Source organism: Equus caballus, chromosome 18, assembly GCF_041296265.1.
Source record: "Equus caballus isolate H_3958 breed thoroughbred chromosome 18, TB-T2T, whole genome shotgun sequence".
Classification (NCBI taxonomy): domain Eukaryota; kingdom Metazoa; phylum Chordata; class Mammalia; order Perissodactyla; family Equidae; genus Equus; species Equus caballus.
Window position 1 is genome coordinate 65,002,127 of NC_091701.1, and position 14,701 is coordinate 65,016,827.

Below are 14,701 nucleotides of genomic sequence, written 5' to 3' on the forward strand. Positions count from 1 at the left end.
CTCTTGGTCAAAAAAGATATAACAGTTAATGTTTAAGTTATTTCTTTAATAAATTTTATGGTCAGATAAAACCGACTGATTTTAGTGGTAGGTTCCAAAGAACTATTCGCTCTCAAATTGTTATAAACCTAAGGGATTTCAGCAGTCCTACTCTTGTGCCTAAATTATGCTATAGTATTCTCAGGAAGGAAAATTAAATAATACAACCTGAAAAAAAATGTCAGATCTATGAAAACAATTTCCACTATAGTTAGATTTCTTAATTATCTGTGCTTTTATTTAAAAAATTTAACATCATGACTAATTTCTATCAGATTTAGTGAATACAAATGTATCTTCATTTGTATGGCTGAAACAAAATCTGGGTAAACTTCAACATCCTCTCAGATGTCTTATTTTTAAAAGAATGGTTATAAATAAAGTAAGATGAGATGAGAAACAAACTTACATGCATCCTCGCAAGCGTTCTTGCATTCTTCCAAAGAATCAAAGTTGTTCAGATTGCCGAGGCACCCACCATACTTGAAACGTTCACACTGCTTTGACTGATTGTTATAGAAATACCTAGTAATATAACCTCGACAGATTCCAGCATCTTCTTCCAAAAAGCAGAAATCTGGCTTTTCTAGAAATTATAAAAATGTCAGAAAGCAATAATCTTATTTGTGAATAATTTAATTATTTTAATTAAATATATAAATAACTTGTTATGTTGAAGATATTTATGGAGTAAATACGAAAATTTAAAGGTAAGAGGTAAAAATATAACTTTATCCACAACTGTACAATATTAAGATTATCTACTATACCTACTGTGACAAATAGAAGATGTAACTATTGTTACATGTTCTTGCTAATGGAATTTCAATTTTTAAATTTCTCTTAGTAAATTAATAGGGCATTAACTATCAACTATTCCATGATTTGAGAGAATAAAAGATATTGGGTAATTTTATGCTTGGTTTGGAAATACAAAGTTTTATGGCAAAAATTTGGTTTAATTATTTTTATTAAGCTTATGGGCATTGACTATAAGGAAAGATCTATGAATATTTTGTATTTTTTAGGTGTGTGATCTCATTAGGGAAACACATGTAATATGTTGCTTCGTTAAGAATGGTTTCCAAAAAAGAAACTGGAGAAGAAACTTTAAGGGGTATGGAAGCTTTCATGGCTATTCTTAGAAAGTTCCTGAATATCTGTATTACGCATGATATCCTCTACCACTGTGCCTCTTACTTTTCTTCTTCCAGTCATTGGAATGACTCCAACAGTACAGAGGCAGAAAGGAAATACATGTTCAGGGATCGGAGAGGCTTTTGAAAAAGTCCAAGACCCATTCTTTGATAGTGCTCCAAACCTGGCTAAACACAGCTGTCACAAAAGTTGTGCCACTGTGATCTATATTACAAGCTTTGTCTGCCTTCATACTCTGTAAAGAGAGAATTGAATTTGCTTTCAAAATTATTACGATTGCAAGACATATTGGGCTTGAATATTTTCGGGCAAACTTCCGATTTCCCCCTTTTTTTGCTGCAAAATTACTATACTGTAAAAAACTATATTACCATAGCGGCCAAAATGAACTGTGGTATCTTTTTGCATCTTAAAGCAACTTGCTCTTCTAGCTCAGGGAAGCAATACTCATGAGGTTTTTATTATAAAAAGAATGTTTTAGTAATTTCTACAATAGTTGCAGACCTTCAGAAAAACCAATCTCCCATAAAAATTGTTTTATTAAATAAAACATACTATTTTAATAGTATAAAATATCCATTTTCTATAAGTTCTCAGAGTACCAATTTGAAAATTATTTTGCTTATCATTTATTGATTCATTTCTCAAAGTGAATGTTCCTATTATTCCCATAGTAACAATTTGTAGTTAAGTTTAATATATGGGACAAGGAAAGAAAACAACTCTTTAAATTTTTATAATAGTTTTTTATAAGAAAAAGAAAAAATATATTCAATTACTTTCATTTTGATTTGTTTTGGTCTTAGTATGTACTTCTTATGAAATTTTAAATTATCTTAATAGAGAATATAATAATTCTAAGTTTAACAAAAGGAAGTAGGTAAAAAATATTGCATATAAGGAACAGAAAACAGTAGCAAGTTATGCTGAAAAGTATACTTAAGGAATTTTACAACTGGAAGTTCATACTATTTATGAGGCCCATTCTAGGACATAAATTTATTTTAGGACAAAGTCGAAATATCACACTTGTAAAATAATTCTGCTTAGGCCTACTGTTTAAAATACTATCGTTACAAATCAAGAAATTCATGACTGATATTCCTCATGTAAATAAAGTAACATTCATATTGAATCTGCATACACAATCTTTGCTCTAAATTGATGCTCAGTTAAAACTAACACAGAATGCAGACTTTAAGCTATACACCAATTTCCACAAGCCACATGATTTTCACTATTATCTTTTGCTTGAGGCTGCATACTTGGCAATTGTCTTAAACCAAACTTTCTTTTGAAGGAGTGGTAAAGAATTCCATTGTCTTTATAACTGTTCCAATGCTGATTCTAGGAAGCATATCACAATGTTAATTTCAAATTGATGTGCTTAGAGGTCTTTATTACGAATTTGTTTTAACATCTGAACATTTTTAACACTCATGTGAATGTTATTATAACTTTATTCTCTAACTTTCATGTATAATCTCAATTAAGAATGATTGAAATTGTGACATCAATATCACTGCAGAGTGAGCTCTTCCCGTAGTCTCTCCCTGCTAAGACATAATGAAAAGGACATTCATAAACAAACAGAGGACATTCTCACAACATCATAGATGTCTGAGAGATCGACACAGTCATATGTATGAAGGTGGTAGTGCAGGAACCCCCCAGAAGGCAGTGGAAAGAGGTAAGGAGACCTCCCCTCCCTCCCTGAGTGGTGGCAATCTAAGGTGTGGGACCTTGCCAGTGGCTGGTGCATGATACTGAGAGGAGAAGGGAGAAAAGGTAGCTCTTCATGGGAACACATGAGCTCTTGGAGTTGCCTCCCAGCCTGTGGGACTGATCCACACTGAGGCAGCTAAGCAATCGTGGGGGTGCCTACACCAAGTCAAGTAGTCCAAGCTGGCAGACAGTGAGTGCAGAGCAGGGACATGTGGTATTGTGCATGTGAAAGAAAGCACCCATCCTCCCCTCCTGCCTGGTCCACCAGCTCAGCCAGTCATTCAGAAGAGGGGATCACTCCAAAATGGCTTCACATATGGGTGTAAAGCAGCAGTGGCCAGCAGGCAAACACAGATAGGTCCACTCAGCAGAGCTTCCAATAGACAGTCACATCTGCCAGGGGTTGCAGAGAGCTCAGAAGACACAGCTCCTGACCCCCCACCCCAGTGGTGGCAGGTGGAATCTGCTACCAGATACTACCACTATGCAATGGCAAAAGTTCACCCCATGGAATAGCATGAAGAGGTATATTAAAACTCCAGATCAGAATGAAAATGACAAGTACCCAGAAATCAATCCTGAAATCACAGAAATTTACAATCTAAATGACAGAGAATTCAAAATAGCTCTCAGAAAGAAGCTTAAAAAGTTACAAGAAAACTCAGAAAGACAGTTTAATGATCTTGGGAATAAAATTAACGTACAGAAGGAATTCTTCACAAATGAGATTGAAACAATAAAAAAAAATCAGAAATGTTGGAGATGAAAAACACAACGAATGAGATAAAGGAAAATCTAGAGCCCTTAAAAAATAGAGCTGATATAATGGAGGACAGAACGAGTAATTTAGAGGACATAAATATAGAAATGCTGCAGATGGAGGAGAGAGAGAGCTAAGAACAAAAAGAAATGAAGAAACTCTCCAAGAAACATCTAACTCAATTAGGAAATGCAACATAAGGATTATAGGTATTCCAGAGGAAGAAGAGAGGGAGAAAGGAGTAGAGAGTTTGTTCAAAGAAATAACTGCTGAGAACTTTCCAAATCTTGGGAAGAAGCTGGAAGTATGTGTAAATGAAGTTAATAGAACTGCTAGTTATATCAACATAAAAAGACTTTTTCCAAGGCATATAGTAGTAAAACTGGCAAAAGTCAATGACAAAGAAAAAATATTAAGGGCAACAAGGCAAATGAAAATAACTTATAGAGGAAGGCCTATATCAGGCTTTCAGCAAATTTTTCAGCATAAATCTTACAGGCTAGGAGATAGCGGAATGACCTATTCAAAATTCTGAAAGACAAACACTTTCAGCCAAGAATACTCTATCCAGCAAAACTATCCTTCAAATACAATAGAGAAATAAAAACTTTCCCAGATAAACAAAAGCTGACAGAGTTAATTGCCACAAGACCCCGACTACAAGAAAGGATCAAGAAGGCCCTCATAACTGAAAAAAAAGAGAAAGACTTTAAAAAGCCTTGAGCAAAGAGATAAATAGACAGATAAAATCAGAAAACTGCAGTTCTCTGTCAGAACAGGTTAGCAAACACCTAACTAAAACATTAAAGATAAAGGGAAGGAAAGCATCAAAAATAACAATAATCACTTGATTTTAATCACAAACTCATAACACAAAATGCAATAAGTTGTAACAACGATAACTTAGATGGGGAAGAGAAAAGGGATGGAACCTGCTTAGACTACGGAAATAAGAGGCTATTAGAAAATGGACTATCTTGTCTATGAGATCTTTTATATAAACCTCACATTAAACACTAAACAAAAAATCAGAACAGAGATACAAATGATAAAAAAGAGGAAAACTGAAAAAGCCATCATACTGTTCATACAGTTCAGTTCATCAAACTGAACTGGCAGTTGGTAATACATGGGATGAGAAGCAGGGAAATATGGAACAACCAGAAAACAAGTGATAAAATGGCAGTATTAAATCCTCATATATCAATAATTACTCTAAATGTAAATAGATTGAATTCCTCAATCAAAAGTCACAGAGTGGCTGGATGGATTAAAAAAAAGACCTGATAATATGCTGCATCCAGGAAACGCATCTCAGCTCTAAAGACAAAAACAGTCTCAGAGTGAAGGGATGGAAGATGATACTCCAAGTTAAGGGCAAACAAAAGAACGTAGATGTTGCCATGATTATATCAGACAGAGTAGACTTCAAGATAAAAAACACAATGAGAGACACAGATGAACAGTATATAATGATAAAAGGGACACTCCACTGAGAGGATATAACATTTAGAAATATATATTCACCTAATATGGGAGCACCAAAGCACATAAAGCAACTATTAACACACCTAAAAGGAGAAATTAACAGCAACACAATAATAGTAGGGGACCTCAACACCCCATTTACTTCAACAGATAGGTCATCCAGACAGAAAGTCAACAAGGAAATAGTGAAATTAAATGAAAAAGTAGACCAAATGGACTTAATAGATATATATAGAACACTCCATCCAAAAGCAGCAGAATATAAATTCTTCTCAAGGGCACATCGAGCATTCTCAAAGATAGATTATATGTTGAGAAACAAAGCAAGCCCCAATAAATTTAAGAAGACTGAAATCCTACAAAGCATCTTTTCTGACCATAATGCAATGAAACTAGAAATCAACCACAAGAAAAAAGCTGGGAAAGTGACAGATATGTGGAGACTAAACAACATGGTACTGAACAACTGAGGGATCATAGAAGAATTTAAAGAAGAAATCAAAAAATATTTGGAGAAAAATGAAAATGAAGATACACTATAACAACTCATATGGGTTGCAGCAAAAGTGGTCCTAAGAGGGAAATTCATAGCAATACAGGACTACCTTAACAAAAAAGAAAAATCTCAAATAAGCAATCTTAAACTACACTTAACAGAACTAGAAGAAGAACATATAAAGCCCAAAGTCAGCAAAAGGAAGGAAATAATAAAAATTAGAGCAGAAATAAATAAAATAGAAACCAAAAAAAAAACAGTAGAAAGGCTCAATGAAACTAAGAGCTGGTTTTTGAGACTTTATCTTAGAGAAGATAAAGAAAATTGACAAACCTGTAGCCAGACTCACCAAGAAAAACAGAAGCCTCAAATAAATAAAATTAGAAATGAAAGAGGAGACATTACAACAGATACCACAGAAATACAAAGGATTATAAGAGAATACTCTGAAAAACTATATGCCAACAAATTGGATAATCTAGAAGGAATTGGAAAATTCTTAGACCCATATAACTTCCCAAAACTGAATCGAGAATAGAGAATCTGAATAGACCAATAACAAGTAAAGAGATTGAATCAGTAATCAAAATCCTCCCCCAAAATAAAAGTCCAGGACCAGATGGCATCTCTGGAGAATTCTACCAAATATTTAAAGAGGATTTAATACCTTTTTCTTCCAAACTATTCCAAAAAATAGAAGATGGAACACTTCCTAACTCATTCTATGAGGCCAACATCACTCTGATCTTAAAGCCAGAAAAGGACAATGCAAAGAAAGAAAATTACAGGCCAATATCACTGATGAACATAGATGCAAAAATCCTCAAAAAAATATTGGAAAACCAAATACAGAACTACATTAAAAGGATCACACACCATGATGAAGTGGGATTTACATCAGGGATGCAGGGATGGTTCAACATCCGCAAATCAATCAATGCAATACACATTAACAAAATGAGGAATAAAACCACATGATCATCTCAATAGATGCAGAGGAAGCATTTGACAAGATCCAACATCCATTTATGATAAAAACTCTGAATAAAATGGGTATTGAAGGAAAATTCCTCAAAATAATAAACTCATAGTCAACATCATATGCAATGGGGAAAAACTGAAAGCCATCCCTCTGAGACAAGGGTGCCCACACTTACCACTCTTATTCAACATAGTACTGGAAGTTTTGGCCAGAACAATTGGGCAAGAAAAAGGAATAAAAGGTATCCAAATTGGCAATGAAGAAATGAAATTCTCGCTGTTTGCAGACAACATGATTCTATATATAGAAAACCCTAAAGAATCCATCAAAAAAAATTACAAATAATCAACTACTACAGCAAAGTTGCAGAGTACAAAATCAACTACAAAAATCTCTTGCATTTCTATACTCTAATAACAAACTAACAAAAAGAGAAGTCAAGAATATAATCTCATTTACAATCAAAACAAAAAGAATAAAATATCTAGCATAAAATTTAACCAAGGAGGTAAAAGACCTACTCACGGAAAACTATCAGACATTATTGAAAGAAATCGATGATGATGCAAACAAATGGAATGATATTCCATGCACATGGATTGGAAGAATAAAAATAGTTAAAATGTCCCTACTACCTAAAGCAATCTACAGATTCAACTCAATCCCAGTTAGAATCCCAATGGCGTTCTTCATGGAAAGAGAACAAAGAATCCCAAAATTCATTTGGGGCAACAAAAGATTCTGAATAGCTAAAGCAATCCTGAGAAAAAAGAACAAAGGTGGAGGCACCACAATACAATACAAAGCTATAGTAATCAAAACAGCATGGTACTGGCACAGAAACAGACAAACAGGTCAATGGAACAGAATTGAAAGCCCAGAAATTTAACCACACATCTACAGACAGCTAATCTTTGACAAAGGAGCTATAAACATAGGATGGAGAAAGTTCTATAAATGGTGTTGGGAAAACTGGACAGCCGCATGCAAAAGAATGAAAGTATACCATTATCTTTAGCCATACACAAAAATTAACTCAAAATTAATTAAAGACTTACAGGTAAGAGGTGAAACCACAAAACTCCTAGAAGAAATACAAGCAGTACACTCTTTGACATCAACCTTAGCAATATCTTTTCGAATAGCATGTCTACTCAGGCAAGGGAAACAAAAGAAAAAATAAACAAATGGGAAATCAACAGACTAAAGAGCTTTTGCAAGGCAAAGGAAACCATGAATAAAATGAAAAGACAACCCACCTACTGGGAGAAAATATTTGCAAATCATATATCTGACAAGGAGTTAATCTCCAAAATATATAAAGAACTCACATAACTCAACAACAAAATAACAAACAACATGATCAAAAAATGGGCAGAGGATATGAACAGACATTTTTCAAAGAAGATATACAGATGACCAACAGGCACATGAAAAGATATTCAACATCACTCATCATTAGGGAAATGCAAATCAAAACTACACTGAGATATCACTTTACACCCATTAGAATGGCTATAATTACCAGGACAAAAAATAACAAATGTTGGAGAGGATGTGGAGAGAAAGGAATGCTCGTGCCTTGTTGGTGGGAATGCAAACTGGTGCAGCCACTATGGAAAACATTACGGAGATTCATCAAAAAATTAAAAATAGAAATATCATGCAACCCAGTAATCCCACTACTGGTATTTATCCAAAGAACTTGAAATCAACTATTCAAAGAGACTTATGCACCTCTATATTCACTGCAGCACTATTCACAATAGCCAAGACATGGAAGCAACCCAAGTGCCCATCAACTGATGAATTGATAAAGAAGATGTGGTATACGTACAATGGAATACTACTCAGCCATAAAAAGAGACAAAATTGTACCAATTGCTACAACATTGATGGACCTTGAGGGTATTATTTTAAGTGAAATAAGCCACAAAGAGAAAGAGAAACACTGCATGATTTCACTCATATGTGAAAGATAAATAAACACATGGACAAAGCAAATAGATTAGTAGTTACCATAGGGGAAGGGGGTTGGGGGGGCATAAGGGGTAAAAGGGCACATATATATGGTGACTGACAAATAATAATGTACACCTGAAATTTCACAATGTTATAAACTATTATGACCGCAATAAAATAAAAGAATGATTTAATTCCTAAATCACTAAATATACATTATACGGCATAATTTTATAGTAAACTCTACCTGCATATAATTTTTTCCTGATTCTACATTTTTAAAAAAATGTCTTAACATTTAAATAATGGTCCTTCCTTTCACAGACATGTCATCTTTTACTTGGTACAAAACACGCTATAAATATGCTGTATTCTTTGATATTACAGATAATGAGACTTTCATTTAATTGCAGTATTGAACATTTTTGTCAAGATTATCTAAATATTTATAGGGAGATATTTTAAAACTTGTAAATAAAAACATTCACTTATGCTGTTTGTACAATCTTTGCTGCTGAATTTATTTTATAAATTTTGATTCAAATTCCAAACAATAAATTGTATCAAGTTTATCGGTGAGTCACAGAAATTTTCCACTCTTTCCCAAACAATTAAATCAAAGTCAGTACAATAAAAATACACTTTGAATTGTGTAGCTCTTTCATGTCCTGAGTTGAATAATTTGATCTCTTTATTCAATATTTTCTGATTCAAAGATAAATGCTATAAATGTTAATTGGGCCAAATCAGTTTCTAGACCTTTATTAACAGGAATGTGGCTTTCTTGATCTGTTGATAACAATTTTTCTTGGGCTGATATAATATATTCACAAAAAAGTAATTATTTTTCATTATAAACAATAAGTAAAATAATTTAAATCACAAAATAAAAAATATGCAAATTAAATAATGTTGGAAAAAACAATTATTGTTATATATCTCCACCTACTCTTGCATATAGACTGTTGACACCTTAAAGACATATATCCATTTGGGGGAATATTGGATGAAATTTGCTAAAGCCACACAGTGCTGAGATTACCAAGGGATTAGAGATCTGAGAACTAAAATGTAAGACTAGCAACCTCCAAATTGCCATTTGGGAGATGTTAGAATAACGTGTGTGGGGCTCTGGATTATGATTGATCTAACACTAAACATCATGCTGCATTAGACTGGGAGTCAATACGGTGTTTGAAGCCTTCCCCACCAAATATCATATATGTTATTTCTAATTTTTTCATTATGTCCATTGAAACAACATAGCATTTCAAAGATCACAGGAATTTATGATGAACCCAGCATCAGAGAAATGCGAGAATTGAATTTCCTTATGTAAATTCTACTAATTAACAAACAAATGAATGTTCACCTTTTTGCAATGTTCCTTCTGTCCTTCTAGATTTCTTTGGATAAACTGCAAGAAAAACAATATAGGTGTATCAATTACCATGATTGATAATATAATATTATGAATTTCAATTTAAAAAATTAGGATACTGTATCCATTACCATTAGAATTATTCCTATACATAATGTCAATAAATATATTTCTTTTCATTTTTTATAAAGATTAAATTATTTTAACATAATTAACTATGTTAAAAGTTTCTAACACATTTACAAAAATAAGAATTCACAGTGAACTCTGTTATTCAAAATATCTATGATCAAAATAATGTAAAATATGAAAGTAATTCAAATAGCCTGCTTTGCGCACAAAACAACTAATTTCTATAGAGTATTGGGAGTAGGGGTGGAAGAAGTCAGAACTATCTCCTTTTCTAATTCCTTCCCTGCCTCATTCTTAACTCAAATATAACTTTATTATTATTTCCAAGTACAGAGGAGAAATGAAGCAAAGTTATCTGGGACATATTTTTAGGTTTAGCCTCATAGAATTAATGCCATTACTCCACTCAAGAACTAGAACGCTTCTTGTCTTTGACTCATTATATTTCGAGAAAGGATTCTAAATTCTAATTTTAATGATAATGAATTTCAAATTGATATACGTGAAGTTTTAATTTGTTCATGTAAACATTAAGAAAGCTGAGTGATATTTATTTTGTTTTATAATCACTTGTATTACAGAGAAAAGCTTTGTTTGAGGCAGCTTATAATTAGTTAATTAGTTGTATGGTAAGGGAGAGGAGAGAGAGAGAGGGAAAGAGTGTTTTGGAGAGTAAAACACCCATGAAAGACAAGGTAATGGGGCCTATCTCCTTTTTGAGTTTTACTGTGTTTTATTCAGTAGTCTTTTAAAAAAGAAATATATATATATTTACAAAAGAAATACATATAATATATATTTAAAAGGTATATATAATTCTAATTCCATTTTAAATATTGAGATTTTTTTTGAATTGTAAATAACCAACCCCCAATTGCTGTTTTTTAATTAAATAGTGGATCATCATAATAAGCTTACATTAAAATGTTTTAATGTACTAATGTTACAGTTTTAATTTCTGAGGGCAAGGAAAGAATATATACATATAAATAGCATGTAAGACTAGAGCGCTGAATGATAATTTTTATTCTGTTTTATCCACTGATAACAGCCATGTGATGGGAACATAGAAATGCTTGGTTTCAATGTTCATGCAATATTAAAAGAGAGAACTATTTTGTTTGTTTGTCTCTGGTTTCATCTCAAGTCAGATTAATTCAGCTGGTATACACACAAACTCACTCAAATAAAGTGTTTTAGCCCATTGGAATTTTAACTGTATTTGTATTACTAATGATTATCTTTGAGGATTCTGAAATAACAACCATGGAAACCCTATTTAATGGATTTTTATGCCAATTACAGTCTGAAAAAATAGAAAGATAAGATTTACAGCAAATTACCCAAGTTATCATATTTTCCTAGATTTATGTATAACATAACATTTGTTAATGACATCTTAAGGAGAAATGAGAGTGTGCTTTACCAATTCCCATTGTACTAATTCTTTGAACTCTAACTTACATGAATTCACATTTTAAATATTTTATTATGAATATTAAAATGTAATATCCGACAAATTAAGTCATAATTATCTGATACATTTCAGTAATTGTAATGGGTTGTTTATCTCTCCCATTCTTTCTTCATCTTTTTGTCTCTTGTTGGAGAAGGGTAGGGTAAAATCTGAATGCTAACTTTTAATGTTTCTTATTTGTTGAAGTCAGCCTAGAAAATCCAAGCAGGTGGGAAAATGACTCTATGGGAAGAAGATTCTTGTTACCAAATAAGTATTCACAATTCCAAACAAATGAAACATGAAACGACAAAGTAAAAAATAAGAATGGAAAAAGCATTTACACAGCTGTTTAATACCCTGTGGAGAAAAGTTCCACCTAAATCCCCATGAAAAGCCACAAGTCACAGTAGCCCCATCAATAAAATAGTAATTAATATTAACAGCACACTGTCTAGAACCTTGAAAGACGTTTCAGGAATTGACGCTCCATGAATTTAAATGTAACACATTCAACCTCGCCGTAGAGGCTGAGAGTCTATAAAGCTAAGGCGACATTTGATCTCTTTCATCTAATTTGTTAATTTCCCACACTACATTACACCTATTCTTCAAAAAATAATAATCAAAGACAACGTTGTTGCTTAGGCTACAGAAAAAAAGCAACTAAACCAAAGGACAAATATTTTGAAAGTGAGGTATCTAGAAGCTATTTTACAAACTGTATCTTTATTTTTTAAATTTATTAACTTTGTTAACATGCCTCTATTATATAGGTAAATACACCAAACAAAATTATACATAGTTGGAAACAATAAAGCAACTTTACATCCAAAAGGACAGCTAGCATACATATCAAAGTAAACACACGCATAGTTTCTATTCTCTGAAATATTTGGCTTGCCTTTATTCTTAGGCATGGTAGTTTACAAACTACAGTTCTCATTGGTCTTCCCAAATAAAACAAAACTTCAGCTTCCAGGCCTTAATATATAAGATGTATCTCATATTTTGATTTTTTTATTCCCTATGCTCACACTATCTTCCCTTTATCCCTTGGAAAGTGATATGAATATCTATAATGAAACACTTAATTTACATCATTCTGTCAATAATTTATGCTTAAATAACATATATTAAACAAAAACCAACCAGAAATGCCTTGAAATAATGCCATTCTCCTTGTTACTGTAAAATAATTAGGTTCTCAGCAGAGAGAGGACCACTTTTGAGAGACTTCTATTATATTCCTATCTTATCATGGCAACTAAACAGCATTTTTTACAAATGAATAAAAATCTAAACAACTACTAGCATAATAAAATATATATATATAATTTCGCAATAGAGACATTAGCAGGTGTGACAGGATAAAATACCAACATGCTGATGTCATGATATTCTAATGTTTCCGGGCCCTTTCAAACCTACAGCCACATTATCTACCTGAAGGGATCTTTCCCTTGAACGAGTGATGTAAATACTAGTTTAAACAACACTAATGGTTGTGGTCTATGTCATCAGCACGTCTTCAATGTGCACATGAAGAAAGTGAGCTTCAGAGAGTTAAGTGACAGTCAGGACTGAAACAAACAAAGCTTTATCAAGTTTATTTTTTTTTCATTAAATTGTTTTTCTTATTATAAAAATAGTATGTCTATCTTCATAGAAAATCAGTTAACTATGGTTGTGTGGTCTATTTCTAGACTGTTTATTGTTCCATTGATTTCTATCTATCCTTATGCCCATATCATCCTGTCCAATTTTGGCAGCTGTAACCTAACTCCTAAAATCAGACAGTGTACTGTCCTTTAAAGCTGCTCTTTCGTTCAGAATTGTTTTACCCATTCCAGGTCCTTTATATTGGCTATCAATTTTAGAGTTGATTAATTAATGAATATAAAACCAGAATGGAATTTGCTGGAATTTGATTGGTAGAGAGTAGAATTTCCAGATCTATTTCGGGAGAAGTTACATCTTAACAATAACGTCTTTCAATCTATTAATATATTTTATATGTGTGTTTTTTATGTGATTGGGTTTTCTCTCAATAAAGTTATGCTTGCTTTCCAAACTGTTTGTACTTTTTTCTTTTAATGCACTGGCTAGGACCTCCATTAGAGGGTCTAAAATAAGTGGTGTGTGAACATCGTTTATCTTGTTCCCAATCTTAGGAGAAATGCATTTATTCTTTCACCATTATGTATGATGTTGGCTGATGATGTTTCATAGGTGTCCTTTATCAATTTGAGGATATTCTTATTATGAATTGCTGTTTAATTTTGTTAGTTGCTTTTCTACATCTTTTGAGATGTTCATATGTTTTTTCTCCTTTAATTGATTAATATGGAGATTAAATTTTGAATATTTAACCAATCTTGCAAGCTTGCATCAACCACACTTGGTCATAATATATTGTCTGTTCATATTGTCCTAAATTTGATTTGCTATTATTTTGTTAAGATTTTTTGTGACTATATTCATGATAGAAATTGGGTCTGTAGTTTTCTTTCATGAATTGTCTTTATCTGGTATAATATGAAGGTAATGCTGACTTCATATCATAAATTGGGAAGTGTTTCTTCCTTTTCAATTTCTGAAAGAATTTGTATTGAATTTACATTATTTCTATCTTTTTTTTCTCCCCAAAGCCCCAGTACATAGTTGTATATCCTAGATGTAAGTCATTCCAGTTCTTCTATGTGGGATGGCACCACAGCATGGCTTGATGAGCGGTGTGCAGGTCCACGCCCAGGATCCGAACCAACCAGCAAACCCCAGGCCGCTGAAGTGGAGCGTGCCAACTTAACCACTCAGCCATGGGGCTGGCCCCCTGTCATTTCTATCTTAAATGTTTTATAGAATTCACCAATGAAATCATCTAGGCCTGGAGTTTTCTTTGTTGGAAGTTTTTTATTTGCAAATCTAATTCACTTAATATAGAGAGAGCTATTCAGATTTTCTATTCTTTTTCTTGTGATAGTTTGAATAATGTTTATCTTTCAAGGAATTGTCTGTTTTATCCAAGTTGTTAAATGTATTGGCACCAATTTGTTTATAATATTCCATTATTATCTTTTTAGTGTTCACACGAACTGTATCTATGCTTTCATCCTGATATT

General features: G+C 32.7%; 1 protein-coding gene across 5 annotated transcripts in view; it reads right to left on the reverse strand.

The window, feature by feature from the left end:
• Nucleotides 1-14,701, reverse strand: part of TFPI (tissue factor pathway inhibitor) — a 76,078-nt gene that overhangs the window by 16,716 nt on the left and 44,661 nt on the right. For all 5 annotated transcript variants that reach the window (XR_001378769.3, XM_014732571.3, XM_070242043.1 and 2 more), the window contains exons 4-5: nucleotides 9,983-10,027; nucleotides 449-625 (exon numbers count right to left, since the gene is read on the reverse strand). Coding sequence is in view for 4 of the 5 variants with exons in the window: in XM_014732571.3 (XP_014588057.1) it covers nucleotides 449-625; nucleotides 9,983-10,027 (222 nt within the window). In the remaining variant the exon portion in view is untranslated. The remainder of the gene's footprint in view (nucleotides 1-448; nucleotides 626-9,982; nucleotides 10,028-14,701) is intronic.